The sequence below is a fragment of the Alexandromys fortis genome, unplaced genomic scaffold (assembly GCF_014885135.2).
Source record: "Alexandromys fortis isolate MF-2015 unplaced genomic scaffold, M_Fortis_MF-2015_v1.1 scaffold_17, whole genome shotgun sequence".
Taxonomy (NCBI): Eukaryota; Metazoa; Chordata; class Mammalia; order Rodentia; family Cricetidae; genus Alexandromys; species Alexandromys fortis.
Genome location: NW_026067896.1, coordinates 6,004,941 through 6,026,872, shown reverse-complemented (window position 1 = coordinate 6,026,872; position 21,932 = coordinate 6,004,941). Strand labels below are relative to the sequence as shown.

The 21,932-nt window shown below is 41.1% G+C and overlaps 1 protein-coding gene across 3 annotated transcripts in view; it reads right to left on the bottom strand.

Moving 5' to 3' along the window:
* Window positions 1-9,662: 9,662 nt before the first annotated feature.
* Zfpm2 (zinc finger protein, FOG family member 2) overlaps window positions 9,663-21,932 on the bottom strand; it is a 418,495-nt gene continuing 406,225 nt past the window's right edge. For all 3 annotated transcript variants that reach the window (XM_050162068.1, XM_050162088.1, XM_050162077.1), the window contains 3 exons: window positions 18,432-18,638; window positions 14,850-15,074; window positions 9,663-13,173 (listed from right to left, as the gene is read on the bottom strand). In XM_050162068.1, the coding sequence (XP_050018025.1) occupies window positions 10,682-13,173; window positions 14,850-15,074; window positions 18,432-18,638 (2,924 nt within the window). In that variant the 3' untranslated portion in view covers window positions 9,663-10,681. The remainder of the gene's footprint in view (window positions 13,174-14,849; window positions 15,075-18,431; window positions 18,639-21,932) is intronic.

Sequence of the window (21,932 nt, the reverse complement as noted above, 5' to 3'; positions counted from 1 at the left end):
TTGCTCTGGATTAATTACTATCCCATCTTCTGGACTACTGATTATTCTACTTATGTATCTAATGTAGTTTATCACTTTTAAGGGCTGCTTAAGCGCTGGTTTTATTTACAATTTAACTGTGACAAATTTTTATATTATACCAATAAATATGATATATATGTTTCATGCCTTTCAAGTTCATATTAAACACTTCTAAAAATGCACAAATTTTGCTAAACCTAAAAATTTAACATTATATATGAGAAACCTTAAGTTCTCTAAATGTTTCGATATTGTTTATAAATATAGAACACATTCTAATTAAAATCAGGACTTACTGAGTCAAAAACATAATTTGAATGCAGTTGTACATTTGACATGTTAATTCTTAACTCTATGCATCCCAGACATTATGGGGCAGTCACTTTCCAAAGGAAGTCTGGGGGTATCTTCTCAGCTTATAAGGATCCCTTGTTAAGCAAATGCATGTGGGCCAGGATGTAACCGAACTGACAGACTCAAGTCTCCTACTGATGTCTTCTAAAGAGGCGGCCTTTCGTAGCCTTTGTTGTTGCACTGGCTTCAAATTACATATTGTCTGATTTTCAAACTGCTCACTAGTTCCAGCTCAGGTGGTTGTGCTACTTTATTGGATCATATTTGTCTATTTGTTACTTCACTTTTTTTTTTGAATTTCCACCATATTCTTCACATCTGTTAGTGCTGTGCTTGTCTTGCAACCACATAATAATTGGGTTACGTGAGCCACGAGAGAGCTTCAGGTCCGCATAGCTGAAAAGACGGACTCTTTAGCACGGACACTGAAGGTCTCTAAGGAAGAGTGGCTATTTTCAGTAGATTGCCAACGCTGTTGACAGGTTAGTTATTCTTTTCCTTGACATCGACTTCACATTGATCTAGGCTCCTTTTGCTAACACTTAGGTTGGTAGGCCTCCAGCTTTGGTGTGGACGAGCACCCACGGGGGAGCTTGCCTAGAGAGAGATGCGTGGACTCCATACCACAGGGCTCCTAATTTGGAGTCCCGGAAGGAAGGTGGATAACATATGTTTCAAAATTGTCCCCAGGTGATGCTGGCACTCCTAGTCCAGTAGCTATCCTTTGAACACTCCTGTCTTAGTTCATTTCCAGAATGATTCAAATTGTTTTCTCACTAAATGCTATATGTACCAGTTATAGTGAAAACCATCCATCAGTTCATTCAAAAGTGGATGTCTATTATATACTTTGATATCACATTAAATTCCAAAGATTAAAAAAAACCCAGCATTTCTTTCATATAGCCTTTGTAAGTGTNGAAGGAGGGGGCATGCGGGCAGTCATAGTGCTGGAGCTGGAGCTGAGAAAGTTACATTCCGATCGAGAGAGAGAGAGAGAGAGAGAGAGAGAGAGAGAGAGAGAAAGAGAGAGAGAGAGAGAGAGTTCTTGAAATTCTAGAACTCATACAAGGAACTCCTAATGTATGTTTGAGATCTTGGAAAATACAAGCACAGGAAGTAATTTTGGCTAAGATCCAAAGGGCAGCTAATTTTTAGCAAATGAGAGGTTGGTGGAAGAGGGTAGTGTGAGAATAGGCTGTTTTCCTTGAAGGGGCATGGCTAAGAGAAGCAGAAATGCTGGTGATCTCGTTTTGGGTTTAAAATCAAGAACACCTGAAGGCAAAATAATTTTGTAAAGGTGTTTAAAGTGAATACATATTTAAATACTTTTGATACTTGAAAAAAAAAGTCATTGTAGTGTGTAGCTCACAGACACGGTTGCATCTGCCATTCCGTGGTAGTCATGCCGTCCATCCTATAAGGCCATAGTTCCGACCATGACAGTGACCTAACTCTGTCATGGACTGGCCAAAACTATACCTGACCATTTCTGGATTTTGGTGAGTGTCTTAGAGAACTCACCAGAAGTTCTTCATGAAACCTATATCCTTACACTTGGGGGCATAGCCATTCTATAATTTCCCTCTTCGCTTTCACGAGCACATGAGTAGGCAAAGAACTCCAACCAGAGGACTGTATTCACTGGAGATGCAAGTAGTTTGTATGTCTGGCGCACAAATCTTACGTTCATATGTTCTCTTTCCCTAGCTTTCAGCAGAAGAGTTGTCTTCTAAGAACCACGGCTTAAGAATGGGAGGACCACCCCTAACCCAAACTCCTGTCATGGGGGATAGAGCTTAATTTTCTTTGTCATAGCAACTGGAATTTCATGTTTTATCTATTACAACATCTATTATAACAACTGACATCTCTACATTAATATAGTGACATTTAAAAAATAATGATCTTTTTTTTTTTAACATGAAAGGCTAGAAAATTGTTCTTCTAGAATAAGTCAAGACCAAGCTGTAATGAAGCTTTAGGGTGCCAAGGGATATTTTCAACATGAAAGTGATGGTTGGGAATATTCTCATGATACTTGCTAGTAGTTCCATTTACTTAAATTTTTTTCTTTAATTGCAAATAGGCAGAGTTGTGTACCTTATTCATCTCTTGAATTAAGGTACCTGGCATGATAATAGCATATCTAACTGATCAATTTGCATGTACAAAATAAATCAGGAATTGAATCAGCAAGGACCCCAATCATTTAATGTCTTGCTAACCATATTAAAGAATGCGGACTTAATCCTGGGGGATTCATAGTGAAAGTGAGCAGTCAGTTGGAAAGATCACTGCAACAAAAATGAGTTTATCAACACGAAATATGTTTATGGCTCAAACAGAGAGTGCAGTTTAGAGAACTATCTTGTAATCATTAAACTTTGTCTTCTAATAATATAGGTTTGAGGTTGCTGCGCCATACTCTTGAACTAAAGAAGATTTTAGTGATGTCATGAATGCAGATAAGAATATGAACTTGTCTAGAAGTAGGAACTGACAGCATAGGGACTTCTCTAAACCGGGTCACGGAAGAAGAAGAGTCTGACTACACCTACTCCAAGGTCACGGTGACCCAGTGGGTGGCCCTGGCACTGCATAGTTGGGAACAAATTGACAGATGACAGAGTGAATTATGTTCTTCTCAACAGTTGGATTTGGCACACAGTGACCTCTCTATTTAATATCGTCTAGAAATAATCACATCCTCATTTTCCTTTGGTCTGTTTTTTTGGCTTCTGCGTTATTTTACCTGTAGAAATTTCATTCATCCACCATCCCTATTTCCTGGGGGTAACTTGTCTCAGTACTCCTGAAACTGGCTAAGGAACTTTCCTATGTGCTTCTGGTACTCATTGCAACCATGTAGTATGTACTGCCGAAATGTAACATGTCCACTTTGTGTCTTTTCACTCTGCAGAGTCTGCTTCGTGACATGGGATTCCTCATGCCCATCAGAACGGTATCAGAGTAAGAACTCACAGTGACAGTGGGATGTTGAGGAGAGGCATGGATAGGAACAGAAACATTTTTGTAGAAGAACAAATTGAAAGCAACTAATAATATTTGCTTTCACACTCTTTGTTTCTGCTTGAAATTTGTGACACGCAGTGAGCACAGATGGGCCCGAGATTGTATCCACGCAAATTCCTCCTCTCTCATTCTGTCTCCCCATGTCTACCTCACCGCCTGCCAGGAGTGGTCCTACATCACAGAAGGGCTCCAGAGTTCCCTCAAGCATTTGTGTCTGATCACAGTAGGAGTCCACCGATCTTGTTAGGAGACTCCACAAGTGTTTCTTCATCAAATTAATAATTGAAAATGAGAAACTTGTGTATAAGTGACATGGAAATTTATCGTGGCAAACGATGTGTTTAAAAGTTCAGCTCTGTTCTTCCTGTGATTAAAGAATGCAAGGAAAGAGCTAGGGAGGGCTGTTACCTGTGCCCCCCAAACACAACGACTCTCGTCTGCAAACGGATGTCAACTTACCCTATTGCATCAGGGGCAAAACCTCAAAACTGAAATAGTAAAAATGAAGAGCTACACTAGGTTGCCCACGTATCTAGATTTTAAGATCCGGATGCTGAAGACACCACACAGCTTGGCAGCAAGACAGAGAAATAATACTAGAACTGAACCGGAAGTTTCCAGCCTCCTAGCCAGCTTTCATAGTGATGGAAGCTTTCATGTGAAACAGGTCAGGGAGAGAAGCCATCAGTGCACTTTCCAAACTGGAGACAAACTGGCAATCAAACAGTCCTACTTGCCCAATACTTGGTTTCTAGGAGGTAACTAACTGCTTTTTAATTGAATAGAGTTGAGGCCCATTCTCCTGGATGGAGTTCATGACTGGAATTACATCTCATCAAAGGCCTAAAGCCACTTGGTCATAGGCCCAGGAGGTATACCTACTACTTTTGTTATCACACTGTCAAACTACATCCTAAATATTTATGTATATACCCTTAGATAAGTGCTACCCCCAATCTTATTCAGAATATATATACATATATACGTATGTATATACGTATGTATGTATGTATGGGGTAGCCAATAGAATCATGGATGGTCAAATGCTGATAAAACATGATATAAGCCCTCAGCCAGATGTCCATATTACCCACTCGAAGGCTCAAGGAACATCAAAGAAGAGGTTGTGGAAAGGGCATAAGAGATGGAAGATGGGGGGTGCTGTGAAATGCTGTCTCCTGGACGTGATGTGGCCATTGCTCTCATGATCTCGTGGCAGCTGTCATTGCCTCATACAGACAAGAGTGGACTTGTCAACATTTATTCATGGGCGAGAAAGCAGCTCTCTGGCTCTGCTCTTCCTTAGAAGCTGTTGTCATTTAAAGGCTATTAGGGGAGGAGGAGTGACTTCTTCAGTGGTGTAGCTATGGAGAACAGATGAGTTGCCCATGCTCCAGTGAATAGCACCACACCTATGCCCATGTGGTTAGTCCCGGTTAAACTTTGTAGGTTATTAAACAAAATAAAACAAACAAAAGTAGAGCAAGAACTTGTAAGGAGGTGGGGAAGTAAGTCGGATAGAAGGATGAGGTATGTGAGAGTGACAAGAATGTATTATCTGTATATATTAAATTGTCAAATAATATATTTAAATAAAAAATAGAAACAAGGAGATGCAGACTTGAGTGGAACTTTTGCCCTCTATTGAGTTCAGCAGAGTTGTAGAATGAAGCATTTTGAGCCCAGGAGTAGAGATGGGGACAATAGCACAGGGTAAAACCACAGGGCCACTTCACAGAAAGCACATATGATATCCATGTCCTTTACAACCTTACCCCTCAAAGCCGGTCCAGATACCTGCAGCTTTGGCATTCATGAAATTCAGAAATATCTTCTCTTCCTACTGACGGTGTCTATCAAGATCCTTGGATGATGGGTGTGGAAAGCCTTTTATCCTAGTGACCTCAGCTTACTCCTCTCTAGAGCTGCCTTGCAGATGACTGTATATGTCATGACATCTCTGAGGGTGGGGATGAGTGTTCAAACAAAGACAATTGCGTACTTGGGGAACATTGACTTATGAAGGGACTCACGCCCCTTAATTCTTAGTTTTACAAAGAGACTACTTTACAGCTGTGTGTTTTAAATGAATATGGCATTGCTCTTTACGTGCTGCACTATCTTCTCCAGGTCACTAGTGAAGTGAATGTGATACCTTTGCAGCATCAGGAGCCTGATGATGTCACATGTAGGAAATGAAATGTGTGATCAAAGAATTGTTGGCAAGTTAAAAACCTCTGACATCTCTCTCTAATGCGAAGATAAAACTGTTTGAAATTAATACATTATTTGTATGCAAACTGGGGCAGCTGGGGTTGCTGCAAACAGTTTATTCTCTTTCAATCCTGTTTACTCTATTAATATGCTCAGCAAACTCTTTTAGGTAGATAGGGCCAAAGTAAACTTTTGCTTAGCTGGCTTCTGATTTTCATGATTCTCTGAATTAATAAGGTTTATTAAGTTCCAAATAGAGGCACTGCCTTGTGCATAGTTGGCACCAGACTTAATTATATCCCGCACCTAGGTCCTCAGCGATCAATTGGGATACGCCGCCTTAGGTGCCTGACTTTTGATGGGATGCCACTGGCGTTTGTCATCGTTGCTAATAGCATTCATGTCTCAATCACTCTGAGCCGTTTGGGGGCTAACTTAACATCTGTCGCACAGCCACACATTGGTAGAACTTAGCTGAGAGCCTCTTCTCTCTGTGTCTTCACCTACAACTGTATATTGACCAGAATATTTCATCGTCTCCTTGTAGAAGACCAAATAAGGTCCCAATATCAGTACATAACAATTATAGTTTGTAGGAAAAAAAAAAAGCCCTTTCCTCTGTGATTAGTTTTTGTCACATGGGGAGATTATACCAGATTATCTCCATGGGAATTAAATGCAATAACCAGGAACCTAAAAGAGAAAAAAAAAAAGGCAGAAAAGGAGGCGTTGGGCCCAAGGAGACCAAGGTTGGAGTAACTCAATCAGAGGGTAAAGGAAGTTGGCATCCAGGGAGCTAGAGGCCCACTGGAGGAATCGTTCCGCAGTGACTACAGAGGAAACACAGACACACCACACCTTAGTGTCAGATTTCTCACCTCCACATCTGCCACAGGATGCATTTCTGTTGGAAATAACAGAGTTGGTGGTAGTTTGTTACAAAAGACCTGGAGGGGACGCATGCGTCCTCTTCTGCTTCCACTGATATTTGAGATGAGTTGGCAGCTATGGGGGAGAGGACAACATAGCTGTGATTTTAGCTGTTTGAGCTGTTCTTTTCCTCCTGAGGAGAAGATAGCACTGACAGAAGCAAGCCCGTGGTAAGGGAATACAGTACTATCCAAGCTGAACTCAGGACTCGTCCAGGGCATTGTGTTTTCCTCAGGCTACAGTTTCCAGAGACCTTCAGAAACAGACACCTTGTTGTAGGTGGAGATTGCTTGTTCATTTCCTGGCTGCCCAGAACCAAATAATAACACAGAAACTATATTAATTACAACATTGTTTGGCCAATAGCTTAGGCATTTTTTAAAAATATTTATTTATTTATTTGTTTATTTATTTATTATGTATACAATATTCTGTCTGTGTGCATGTCTGCAGCCAGAAGAGGGCACCAGACCTCTTTACAGATGGTTGTGAGCCACCATGTGGTTGCTGGGAATTGAACTCAGAACCTTTGGAAGAGCAGGCAGTGCTCTTAACCACTGAGCTATCTCATTTTAAGCTAACTCTTACATCTTAAATTAACCCATTTCTATTAAGCTGTGAATCATCATGAGGCTGTAGCCTACTGGTAAGTTTCTGGCTGGTGGCTAATATATTTCTCCTCTGGCAGCTACATGGCGTGTCTCTAACTCTGCCTACTTTTTCTCTATATCTCTGTTTGGATTATCCATCTGACTTTACTCTACTAAGGCTTGGGCCGAAACAGTTTAATAACCAATGGCAATAAAATATATTCATAGCATACAGAGGGATGTAAAGAAAAAAGATAGACAGAGATTCAAATTACAGTTATTCCGGATGCTCTCCAGCTCCTAGTTGTTTGAATTGTGATTTAAGTCACTCTTTCAGACTTGTTTCTTCTTAATGTAACTTTACAATGAGCTAACTGGAGTAATATACAGAAACTGCCGATGCTAACTCAAGAAATGAGAAGTCGGATTATCAAACCATTGAGACCATTGGGCTCAACTAAATCTAAAAGTGAGTATGTAGTTTTAATGCCAAACATTCAAAATTGATCCGATCTAAACAAAGCCTGTAATGATTCAGTATTACAGGATCATGTTGCAGACAAGTGATGGATGGCATTTGGAAGTGGGAGGTGCCATTTACTTCTTAAATCCACAAAACTAAAAATAAAAACACTTGTACAAAGTGATCCAAGATGAGATTATTTCAACTAATTGAAAACTGGAATCTAGAAACAGCATCATTAAAAAAAATTCAACTCTAAGTACTTTTGGCTTTTAGTAATAAAGATTGACACTGTTGTGGAGCAAGATTGCCTGTAATTATAGGAAAGCCAACCTTTCATTCAGGGGGAAACTATTTATTGACATTACAGAAACAAAGGTGTTTTCTGAGTGGGTGCTTGATGTGTGGTATTGTCAAGAATTTCAACCCCTGCATAAATTCATAGTAAAAATGATCCGTGAAATAAACAGGTCTTGGTCATTTTATTTTTACAATTTCTATTAGGGAAATGTTTCTTTTCATAGATATAATATGCCATGGCCTGTACTTTCTAATTTTCATTTGCTTGCCTATTGGGCATGTGAAATATCTCTAAGCATTTTTCACTGAGAAAAAGAGAATTGGTCCTAAAGATAGTGAATTTAACATACAAAAGTATTGGACTGACTGCCAACGCTGATGTTGAGATATATAGATTAAATGATATCCTAATTATTTCCTGGAGTCTTTAGGGGCATAGGATTGTAGGAGGAGCTCCTCCGAGTGGTCAGTCTCATGGTTAGAAGCTCGTGTTGTGGAGATGATTCCAGGCTAGAACAGAGAAAATGCTTCTCTTTGGGATTATTTCGAGCTAGTACAGAACACGCAGCAGGGAGCCGTGAATTCACCCAAGGCACAGAGAACCAGAAAACTGTGCACTGTGAGTACACGGTGAGGGCTACACTTTCCACTGCTTTATCCTTCTGTACGTCATAAAGGAACACTAAGGAGACAGTGTCGGGGTGCGCTGTCTGAGGCTTTTGCTTGTGTGGCAAAGGGTAAGCTGAAGTGTCTTCCCTACTAGGCAGGATGGTCACAGTTCGAAGGGCGGTGGTTTCTGAAGGCATCACAGACTCTGGAAACTTTCACAGCTGGTTAGTCAAACGCTAGTGCTCCAGCTGTGGGAGGCTGATGTCCCCGAAATGTTCTCCTTTATGAAGACTGCCTTTCCTCTAAGCCCCACATCAGACATGGACTCTGGACTCAACACCAGCACCTCTGTGTTTGCAGTATGACGTGGATGCATGTGCAGAGGAGAATAAGTCCTACATTTCTGCCTCTTTCTCATTAGTTTTGTGACTTTGCATCCTTGTAATCTGAAACTTATAGTACGCTGGAAAATGCAAAGGATTCAATGTTCTTGACAGTTCCTACAGTGATTTACTTTTTGGTTTTAATTACAACATTGAACACATATGTTGAATATTTTTTAAACTCAGTTCAGATTGTAAGCATTAGTTGAGTAGTCTGAGTAACAGTGGTGAAAAGGTGGTTCTTATTCTATTTTATTATTTTTGTTTGGACTTTTCTATATTATTTAAATCCACTACAGAATCCTAAAATCTGTCAAATCAGAATCTGGTAAGGCAAAGGATCTCAACCCTGGGTTACGACCCCTTGTGGTCAAACTATCCTTTCATAGGGGTCACCAAATAAGACCGTCGGAAAACATAGACACTTACATTATGATTTGTAACAGTAGCAAAATTAAAGTTATAAAGTAACCACAAAAATAATTTTATGAGTCCTTACTAGAAACTGTATGACAGAGTCCAGCGCTAGGAAGGTTGAGAACCACTGTGTTAAGGCAATTGCTCTAGGTTGGTATGCCTTGAGTATAACTGAGAACAGCTGGATTAAACAGAAGGAATGAAAACCTCGCTTCTGGTTTTGAAAGCTGGCAGAGGAATGAACATATAACAGTTGATAAAATGTTGCTCTTTAGGGTGCGGCACACTGAGGGCTGGATAATTTGCCCTTGGCGCTTAAGGGGGGAAAAAGCCCAGGACACCAAATTTCTCCAACAATTTGGAATTTTATTCCATCCGTGTACATGCATAGTAACAACGTTGGTTGAGAAATTATTTCTATCAGAAGTAGAACATTATCTTTGTGATCACCAGGTGCAGTATTGCTACTCTTATACTTAAATAGATCTTATATATGAATTAAATCCATACTTGCAGCATTGAATGTAGGGTTTCGATTTAGACTGTGCCTCTCGAAAGAGAAAACCCGATTAGAAGTACTCCATTCCTTACAATACTGCTTCCAGTAATTTTGTTCATTCTTTATAAAGTATTGCATTTAACAGCGAAGGTTTAAAAATCGAGACAGGGCTGCATCAGCGAAAGAAAATACAGGTACTATACAAGAAAGGAATATGCTATCTCCAATGAACATACGTGTTTAAGTTTGAGAGAATGGACGGAAATATACGGCTACATACGAATGCGAAGCCTAGCGACGAAGAGACTGTATTTGCTAAAATATAAAGTGCAAATGGAGCCCGGTTATCCAAGAATTGAAATCTTAAGGCGAACTTAGAGCGTGGGTATTTAGAACAGGTTTGCAGGTTATATTTTAGCATATACGGATATCCGCAACAGCATATAAGGGAAAAATCAGGGTACACAAGTGCTTTTGAAGCTATGTCTAAAATGCTCTTCTGTATTGTTTGTGACTATTTTCTTTCAATGCTACTATACAGTGCAAACCATATGTGCTACACAATAACTATACAATAACATTACAAATGACTTTAATATAAAGTTTTTAAATAAAAAATAACATAACCACAGCTATGAATACTGCTGGTAAAATAAATTAATTTTGTTTTTGAAAATGGCACCAATAATACACTTTACTAATGGTCTGTAATGAAATTACATGTTAAGTCTTCAACTCAGCCGTAATGAATGTCTCCTGATTGCCAGATGTAATCCACACAGCGCCTTTGTTTTCTGGACTGTTTAGAAGAACATACTAAACACTGGTACCAAAGGTAACTGCTTTCCTTTTTAACTCAGTTAGTTCACTTGACATGTTCCGCTGCATGTGACGAGCAATAAAACTTCTTGTGAGTTATAAAGTTTGAAAGGTTATTGAACTGGATATCACATAGCCGGCAGTATTTCCCACTGCCGGGAGCCTGGGTGGAGCCATTCACTCCTTTCGCTAAGCTAGACAACTGTTCTTCTGCCGAGGGAATTCCTGGCGAGACATTCTCGTTTGCAGCTAGTGGGTTTTCAGAGATCCACGAAGGGGATTTGTGGTCATCGTCGTGCTGGGCATTCTGGGAAATGTTCTCTTGCTGCGGGTTGGCCGGAGGCCTTTCGTCTGGCTTCAGTCCACCGTTCACTATGACCATGCCTCTGTTTTTGGGCAAGAGCGGCAGAGAATCTTTCTTGGGCACGGCGCACCCGTTCGAGGAGGCCTGGCCTTTCGGAGACTCATTTTCTGTGTTTGTGCTTTGTTCTGCGTCGGTGTTGTGGATGACGAGAGAACCAGCGATATAGTCGCTTGGCTTTATGCCATAGTATGGAGAAAGCTGGTCGGCTCCTTTCGTCTTCTTTATTGCTCCAGGGTAAAGGCATTGGGGAAGGAATAAATGTTTGTTCTCTTCTTTTGTAGCGATGAGCTGTGCGGCTTCGCTGAAGACTTTCAGACCTTGTAACGTTGCTAAATGGGACGAGAACAAGTTTCCGTTGGGAGAGGGCTGCTTCGGATTCCCGTTCTTCTCACATCTGACCAGGTTTCTTTCAAAGCCGACGTCGGGGCTGTTCCGTTCGCTTTCTGGATTGGGAAACACCTTGCCATCAAGCTGACTTAGGTCGTTACGCTGATGTGCAGTGACGGGGCAGAAATTCTGCTTGTGGGCCAGGTAGTTCTCGACCTTGTTGAAGCTGATCTTGCACACCGTGCACTCGTGGTAATCTAGCAGCCTTTTGGGGGACGCGGTCGTCCTCTCCGACTGCGATAAACACTTTTTGCTGAGATCTATGGGGACGTCCATTTCCAAGCAGGAGACACTGGAATGGGTCGTGTCACATTTGGGAACCGGAACACATTTGTTCATGGCCAACGAAGTTTCCAAGTGCTTTGAGACAATTCCTGGGAAGATGTCGCATCTCTGGTGGTAGCATTCTCCTAGCCCTTCGGTGGGCTCTTGAGAGGAGCTACAAGGATTGCTGAGGTTGCCTACGTCGAGAAATCTCTGCTGGACCAGGGGCGGCCTTTGCTCCTGCTCAGGTAGGCACATCTCATACATCTTTCTTCGCTTGCGTGTGCGCATGGTTCTCTGCATGGCCGGCACTTTGTTGGAAGCGGACCTCTTTAGCGGCGGGTCATGGCGGGTCGCGCAGTAATACTGTTTGTGGACCATGTATGTTTCGTGCCTGCTGAAGGTGATGTTACAAGCTTCACAGGTCGTCTTATTTGGGTCACTTTCCCCGTCCACTAAGGGGCCGTTGGGATTTTTCACATCAACTGGCTTCCCATTTATTTTGTCGTCGCTGCTGTTGGAGGTGGACAGCTTTTTGGCTGGAGTGTTAAAGTCCTTCTCATGGCCTTTGCTGTTTGGCCCAATCAGATCTAAGACGGCGGAAGAGTTGATGCATGGTGTCTGAAGAAGTGGCGTTTCCGGGTCTGAAGAATGAGCGGCTGGGTTGAGAAGGTTTATAGAAGCCTGGCCAGTGTTGGGACTGACAGCTTCTGGCATCTTCTCTGAAACACCCGGAAACTCAGGGGACTTGGCCATCTGCTGCCATCGGCTACTGCAGTAGTGTTTTTTATGAACTAGGTAGTTATCCAAGTTATTGAATGTTATGTTACACTCAAAGCATGTAGCCCCTTTGGGCATCAAAGGGCTGTAAATTACGGGAGGATAGCTGCTACTCCCGTGTCTTAGGCGCCGATGCACCAGCTCCGACATCTTGGCTAAGATCTCCGAAGCCTGAGGGACCATCGTGATGTCTTGGGGGAAAGCAAACTGAGATAGGAAAGGTCCCACTGGGAAAGAGGGTCCGATGTTGGGTTGCACTGGTGACGATGCAAGTCTTGGGCTGGAAGGCTCAGACTTTATTTTTGTGTAAGAAAAGCTTTGTTTGTTCGCTGCAGGCTGTATCTCTGGTCTCTGGTTGGTGAGAAAGAGCTGAGTCTTTTTCTCACACTTATCCAGTTCTGTGTCTGAGCTTGCATCTTTAGTCTGCAAGGCCTTTTGGCCCTGGGAGAGGTCGCTTCTGGCCAACAAATCTGTGGCTGGCTGTAAGCTGTCTTCAGTTCCACTTGGAGAGTGCTCCATGTCGCCTTCTCTGGGAAGTTTGCCACCGGGGACATGGAGGTCCTGGTGTTGCAGTAACTCCCGCTGAGTCTGGAAGCCGAAGTGGCAGTGGTTGCATCTGAAGGCAGCTTGAGTAAGATGGGAGAAGAGATGTTGGTGGAAGTTGATCACGGAGTCAGCCGTGTAGCTACAAACTGTGCATTTTAAACTTGACCCTGGGGGCAGGAACTCTTCAATTTTCACTCCTGCAAAGACACACAAAGTAGGAGAGCTGAGAACCGCACCTGCTGGCTTCCTGGTGATGGGAACGTTTCCTAGAGAGCTTGTGGTGTCCACACAACAGACACAGAAATCCTTCAGAGCCTTGCACTGACATTTTAGTGACATCGGTAATAATAATTTCCCAAGCCTCTTTGTGAGTGTTATGGTATAGAAGGGGAGAATTATCAGTGCTTCTACCTTATGGGTCAATAAACAACCTAAAAAAACCCAAGAGTATTTTAATAATCAAGCTGTGTAACAATAGAGTCATGCTTAAGGCTTAGGCTTGTAATTTTTTTTTTTTAGCATAGAGTACTATGCTCTATTAATAGGAAGAAGTGAATATTCACTAGAGTGGTTGCTAGCTACTGAACACCTTCATGCAAAAAGAAACAACATTGTACTAGCAACCACTTGACTCATTTTTTATCTTTTATCTAAATCTATTTATTTGTTGGTTTTACTGAATGTGGTCTATCTGTCTTTAGGACTGATATTTGACTGGTAGACAATGGCATGCTAATAAAGTCAGTTTGGACCAGCATTCATGCTGGTGGACCAATCTCTGTTACTGACTAGTTCCTGCCACTGATGGTGGAGGCAAGCATCATGTAGAACAACTTCTGCTTCTGTTTGTTGGTATATGATGAGAACAGGCCTGGCTTCTCTTCTCAGTCCTGTGAGTTCTAGGCCAGCCTGGTCTACAGAATGAGTACCAGGACAGCCAGGGCTATATAGAAAGACCCTGCCTCAAATAAAATAAAATATTAAAAAAAAAACAGAAAAAAATCTAAATATATTTAAATTCATTTTAAAATTGTAAGAATGGGGATGCCCTGAGAGGAAGCTAATAGCTGGGATCCATTTCAAATATAGCTGGAATATCTCCCAACTTGCTGTCTTTCTTAAGGAATTGAGAGTAGTTTTATTTGATAAAGTTCACTTAAACTTTAAGCAAATACACTCTAGTAATTGAGAAAATTTTTGATGGAAACTCCAAACTAGCAGCTTCAATTGCACAGCAACTTCTTTTGAAATGTGCCTACTATTTCTTCCTCGGCTCATGGAAAACACCATGGTCAATTTCCAAAGACCACTTGGTACGTAAAGCAGTGAAAATGAGTAGTGTTAAACACAGGGAGTGGAAATGGTGCTGTTCTGCTGAAGAGGAAAATGAATGTAATGATCGGGAGCACAGTCTGAAAACGCTGCGGATCCTGAAGTCACAGTCAAGTCCTTTGGTTAAAATATGCTGCATCTAAACAGTAGACAGGAATACTGTTTGATCCAGTAAAATTATCTATCCATCTATCTGTTTATCTATCTATCCATCTATTTATCTATCTATCTGATTATCTATCTATCTATCATCTATCTATCTATCTACTTATATATCTCTCTATCATCTATCTACTTACCTATTATCTATCTATCTATCTATCTAGTTATCAACTATATGCACATATTATAAATAGATAAGAAGTAGGTATATATATATATATATATNTAGTTATCAACTATATGCACATATTATAAATAGATAAGAAGTAGGTATATATATATATATATATGTGTGTGTGTGTGTGTGTGTGTGTGTGTGTGCATGTGTAGAAAGAGTAGAGTGTCCTGAAGCAACAACAGAAACATTAAAGGCCCTTACCACTGTGTGAGTTCAGGTGCATTTCTAGAGCTCGGGCATTGGAAAAGCTCTTGGTGCATTGTGGGAAGGGACACAGGCTGGAAATCTGATGAGTGTTGTCCTCGTTTTCTTCAGACGCTGGAGCAGCTTCTCTTTGCCTCCCACTGCAGTAGTACATCAGATGGGCTTGCAGGTTCCGCTCGCTCCGGTACCAGATGCCGCAGGATTTGCAAGGAAAGATGTCCTCTGCAGCGAAACCAGAAACATGTTAGCTGCAGTCTGGGGGGGGGGTGGTGAAATGGGGGTGGCGTCATGTTTAATTCCATCTTTCTTATTTTGGTGAGTATGATCTTGGGTGTTTGGTACATCAGGACTAGGCTCTTAAAGAAATGGTACCCTCTGTTGCTGAACTTCCCACAGACTGTATGTAATACTATAGACTATGCCAATATAATTTCGTTTTATACTTATGGTTTACAGAAAGACACACATTTATTACAGCGGTGAGAACTGGCTTATGTGATTACTTAAAAGGTGTGAATGTGGTGGCTAGAATGAGATATCCTGAATGTCCATCCTTGACATGATTTGTTGATTTAATGAATTCATTCCAGAGTGCCTACAAGATGCCAAACTCTGTGCTGGGTTTGGTGTAAAACAAACAGGAGGTTGAAACTTCTAGGGCTAAAGAGCTTACATTCCCATCTCTGTTGGGTTTGATGCAAAACAAACAGGAGGATGGAACTTAGAGTTAAAGAGCTTACACCTGAGTTGGTAAGAGTCAGTAGACAAGTCTTTACAGCTTACTGCTGCGAGAGCCTGAAAGATGATCTGGGGCTTAGGCAGTGCTACCCACTGGGCTTGTGGAGCACAGGACAGAGGTAGGAGCCAGTCAGGCAGTTGGAGGGCTGGTTTTGTTGCTCCTTAGAGCTGATGTGGAGGAGGAAATGAACTGATTCAGTTGAAGATTTCCTGTCATCTTGGCAAGGACCACAGTGCAGAGGAAGCCACAGGAGCTGGGGGCACGTGGCTGAAGGCGCAGCAGCTGTGTGGTACTGTTGAGGCAAGGGCAGGGCAGAGTATGGAACATCTTGCAGACTCTTTGGAGAGGCGTTCGTTTGTTCTCAGTGATGGAGAAACAGGGCCTCACGCAAGAGCAGGGTGGTTTTAAAGGTAGTAAATGCGGAAGAAGAAACACTCGGGAGTGGCAGGAGCCAGATGCAATTATTTAAGCGAAATAAAATGAGGCTTGGATAACAGCCTCAGTCAGAACAAGTTTATGAAGCTGGGCTGTGATGTGTGATTTCTACATCTTTCACAGAACATGTCTTCACATGTATGTTTTTCCTCCTCATGGAGTGGTAGCTGAAGAAACCACAGTTAATTACCTTGTACGCAACATGTAAAACAGTGTTTCTCAACCTTCCTCATGGTGTGGTGAGCCCCAACCTTGCTACTTCATAACCATAATTTTGCTATTGCTATGAATCATAATATAAATATTTTTGGAGAAGGAGGCTTATCAAAGGGATCTCGACCCATAGGTTGAGAACCACTAGTATAAAGGGTTACATTGAGACTGGAATTTAGCCTTAAACATACTTCCATACTGTTTGGATGACAAAGTGACACAGAGGAGCAGAAATGAGTAGATGCAATAGAGCAGAAAATTGTAGGCGAAGGCAAAGGTATTTTGTGGGCTGATCCAGCCTGGTCCCTGTATTGTAGACACAGGGTTTTTGAACACTGTCCAGAAGGTTTTGGGGAACAGAGGGTCAAGCTAGACATGTGGAATTTGGTATTTCTGAGATGAATTCAGAGGGACACAAGGGGAAGTCTTAAGAGAGTTCTAAAACTCCACAGAAAGAGCCAGGCTTCTCATTCGTGAACAATGAATGCGTCACTGATGGTCAGACAAAGAAAACAGCTCTGTGGAACCATGAGTTAGAAATGAGAAAGAACTGAGGATCAAATTCTAGTGGAGGGAAGATAGAAGCAACTTCAAAATGACGGATTGATGTCTCTGTATTATTTAACCCATTGTTACCCAGTTAAGTACATTTACACTATCCATGAGGCTGCATAGTTAATACGGTGGATACTTCAGCAGAGTCATGTCAACTGATTGATTTCAGGACACAAATGATATCTAGGTTTATATTAGATCATTTGAGATTAAATATTTCCTTGCTACCAAAAGTAAACAGGTATATTCATATATGTAATTAATAATACACACTAGAGAATCATAATTGAGTAAATTTATTTGAAATCCCTTGTAATAAAATTATTTTGCCTCAAGTCCAAGTTAGTCACATTGTTTCATGGTCCATGCAATAAAAATCAAAATAAAGATAATAAAAACTTTTCCATTAAATAAATCAAGGAAGGCTGGGCGGTGGTGGTGCACACTTTTAATCCCAGAACTTGGAAGGCAGAGGCAGGCTGATCTCTGTGAGTTTGAGGCCAGCCTGGTCTACAGAGTGTGTTCCAGGATAGGCTGCAAAGTTACAGAGAAACCCTGTCTCGAAAAACAAAGCCAAAACCAACCAAACAAAAAAAATCAAATAGAAATTCATTGGACTGAAGTCCTGGGCTTATTGATTGGATGCATAGTGATTTCAGAACCACCTGTGAATGTCTTTCATCATAATTATGGTTGGATATTTTTACACCAATGTGAAGATATTATTGCTGTCTACATTTATTTTCCATTAGATTTTCAAGATTATGTAAAGACTAGATGCATTTTTATTGCCAGCATTAGTATCGTTCTTTCCTTGCAGCTGATTTTGGAGTGGGATGGCTACTCATTTTTGTTTCCCACAGAGAGCTCAACAGAAGCAGATCTCAGAAAACAAACCTGAGAGCCCTTGAACCATTGACTGTCCACCATATGAAGTACCCCTTTATGTGTATCCAAACTAGTTCAGTGTTCATTGTGACAGTATATTTCATAGTTCTCTATAAAATATTAAAAGCTTATTCATTTCTTTTTCCTTTTCTTTTAACCAGCAAATATTTTGATTTGTGCAGGCTACTAGGCCTTCATCCAGGTTAAAAGGATATAAACAAAAGCTCTATGTACTTGTACCAGTTTATTTGTAGCTAATAATTGATATTGTTATTTTCAAATAATATAATAATTAATAATTGTACAATAGAGCTTCACATCAACTTAAGACTATATATTCTTTATTAGTAGTATATATAATAAAATATTATTTTCAAATTCATATTCTTTTTTTCAAATTTTTAAATTCCATGGCCCTTAACAAATGCAAATACCTGATACTAGGGAATCACCAAGGCTTGTCATTGCTAAGTACAGTTGAGTATTATTCAACAGGTAGAGAAGGACAGCTTTTAGTGTGGGTGACAGTTAGGAATGCAATCTGACATAATAGGTCATGTTTCCCCCCCTGCATTTACATATGAAGCAAACACATCACACACACACACACACACACACACACACACACACACACACACACACACACACTTCTAGCCACAAACTGAAGAAAATGTCTGCTCCCAGCTGCTTGTCTCTCCTGTAAATACCCATCACCCCCACAAAGCTGGGCTAGAGCACTCAGCACTTACTATTGACAATAGCTGTGGGCAAAATAGAAGCCATGGCAGCTTGCTGAGGAAGCAGCTGAATTGAGTCCAGCAGGCGGGCCGGGTACATCCCTTCTGTGAGAGTCATCTGACTGGCAGCTTGTAGCCTCGAGTCAAAATCTACCACAAAGGCAATGAGCTCTTCACCCTCTGAGATGGCCTTCGTAGTGGTGCACCAAAGCTGGCCCCCTGCGAGGAGAGAGAGAAGAGAGGAGAAAGAGTTGACACAGAAGGAAGGCATGGGCTGCCTGCATGCTAGACCGACGTCAGGAGCCTCTTCTCATGGTGTTCACATAAACACTGACAGAGAAAGGCGTTTGATCCGACTGCAGCTGTGTGTTGCAACCAGCCTCAGTGGACAAATGCTCTCCTGAAATGAAGCAACATGTTTAGAACTAACAGTAGGAGAAAACTAGGGAAAATATGGATAGAATCTGTGGAGTTTTGCCAATGTTCTGCCTTCCAGGCTCTTGCCTGAATCTTTAGCCCGGTATGACATTGATGGAATGCCTGGAAACCCGCATGGGAAGGACACAGTTGCAAAACTTTACTCCAGACACGCTTCTGAAGTTACTATTTCATTAGCTAATGGAAGAAGAGACTGTTTTCCCTCCCTCTGTCTTCCTCTCCACTTTTCCAGTCCTTAAACACTGTGAGTACAGATGTCCCAAATCACAGAGGAAGCAAACAACAGTTTGTGAAATCTAGGGTGCTTAAAGTGTGATCGCAGGGAATCCAACCTCCCTCTGTTACGGCCACCTATGTCCTTTTTTACTCTGGCGGGTGATCTTATACAATGCCCTGCCATGTCCCTTCTTTATCGCCATTTACCCTGATGGAACTTTCTGCAAAAGAGGATACACCAAAGGTTCTTTTCAAAAGGGCTTATTTCAATAAAGATTTGTTTAAATGAAAGGAACCTTGTCTTCAAACACTGAGATAGACTCCGGCTCTGCATTTCAAATGATCACGTGCAGCGCATTAAAAAGAAAAATTAACTATGCAAGTCCATCTTCTAATGCATTGGGTTGTGATAGTGAGCACTCATTTATTTAACATGTTTAGACAGGCAAAGCACTTATATTTTGTTATCTCCACTCTCAGGCCTAGATACATATCCCACACAGTTATGTCTGCAATAATGTGGTGTACTTGATATTTTACAAAGCGCCCCCCGGTGTGTATGTACTGGGACGCTGTATATTGTGCTCATTAGCTGAGAAAAATTGTACCCATTTTGATAGGTCGCATTGCTCTGCTTATCTTTCAGCATAACTGTCATTTCAAGTGCACTTCATTTTTTTTCCAGCCTCGGAGATCATGGTTTTTAAACAACTTGTACAAATCTCGTGGAGATAAGAACAGTATATGACATGGCGGAGCCGCACGGAAGACTAAAGATGACGCTTCAGAAACACGGCGGGCAATTAACCAAGGTTTAAAGTTAGCAAACAAAACACAACCCAGGAGGGTATGTGTCTGTGGAAAAAGAGGGGAAAAAAAAAGAAAGATTATAGTCCTCTAATTTATGACCGATTTTAAATTAAAATGTGAAGATAGCAAAATACCACAGGGCAACCACGTGCCTGCCCCAACCACATTTTGATGCTAATATTTCTCAAAGCATACAGGTTTATTGTAGTCGAAATAAAACAGATTTATTTTTTTTGTTGAAAAAAATTTCTTTTCCAGATTGCAGAAGACAAAATTACAACGTTGGGGAATGAGAAGGAGTTGGAAGCCTGTGATGTGCTGTTTCCCCTCGGGACCATTCCTGCTCTGGGAACCTCTGCATTTAGATGCTCTGCCTGTTCTGATATACACACATCTTACTCCTCGTGGTGGTAGACGTGTTAATCACGGTGTCTTATCTCTCCTCTGGAATGCAGTTTATTAGCTAGTCTATGGAGTAAGGGTGGAAATGGAAAAGTCAGTAACCGCAGTTGGGTTTATTTCGCAGCATGGTCACAGAACCATTAGATTTCAAGTATGGCATTCACACTCTTGGTTAATCCAGCTCTGATTGCCAGACATGAAAGGAAAGACAGGTCTCATATCAGTTCCTAGGACACTGCCTCTACTCAGAGTAGGTCATGGTCACTGTAGTGAGCTACAAAGATGATGGCATACCTCTGCAGAGTCTTTAGCCGAAACATCCAATAAATAAAGTCAAAATGAAAAAATACTTTGTGCAAAAAATCATACAACAAAGATATGATTATCTACATTACTAAGTGCCGGTGGCTGTGTTAGAGGAACAGCAGATGACCATTGGCTTCAGGGGATTGGCCCACCATGAAACAAAATCTTGCTGTGTACAACTTGGAAAGCCAAGGCCCTAAGACCACAGATGCCAGAGTGACTTTTGCTGTTGCTATGCCTTTACACGCATGCCTCTCCCATCTTCCTCTGGTATCTGGCACCGTGTGAAGAGATCCCCATTGCCCTTAATGTAGTATGGTCATCTCTCGGGTATATCCTGCTCTCCTGGATGTTTTGATGTTTTTACTGTGGATTATTACGAAAATCATTTCTTCCTAAGCCATACTGTCTAATTGACAATAAGAATGTTAGTTTAAATAGAGTTTCTTGTTTTGTTTTTTAATGATAATGATTAGTAAATTTTTAATATAATTAAGGCCGACATGGTATCGTAAAATTATAAGGAAAAATTTTGTTTCAAGGTGAAATCTAAACCAAAGGGAAGAGTCAGAGAAAATAAGTAACAAATAAAGATCTATGTAAGGCATGAATATGGGGCTGGGAGTACAAGACAGCAGCTCAGAACAAAACTGCTCCAGCTCGAGTCCTCTGCAAGAGCAGCGAAATAGAGTTTTGATGATAAAAAAAAAAAAACCAAGCAATTATCACACAGCTAGAACACATGAGTTTCTACTAAAGAACCATATAGACTGTGACTTAGGCTAAGGATTAAGAGAAACAGTTGAGTCCCAGTGTCCCAGCTAGTTTAAATTCTTCTCATCTTAATGTAGGAAGGTGAGTTCACAGGTGGCAGAGGGCATCACAGCTGAAACAAAGCTTTGGAAATAACTTAAGGTTCGACTAAGAAGTTTCTGTTAAACAGCTTTGAGGTGAAAAACCCAAGAAGACAATCTGAAGTTTTAGAAAGGCCCATGGCTGAGTGAGGAACTCTTTAAGGGCGGGGAACAAAGCAGCCCACTTATCAGTAGCTGACAGGCCTTGCTTGTTACAATTGGTTGATGACCAAAGGTGATGATCAATTTCTTGTACCCATTTCTGCCCTCAGCTTCCTGGTTAAAACAACAGCAAGAACAACAACAACAAAACTATTGATGAGTGGATATATACCCTAAAGATTTAAAGTAGAGATGACTGATTGCTTTTCATATATAAAAGTTTAGGTTTGTGATTCCTTTAAGATTCCTTATGAGATTACCTTTCAAGATAATTAAGAAAGTTATTGGTTCTTTTTTTGTGACCACAAAACACAGTCTATCAGTA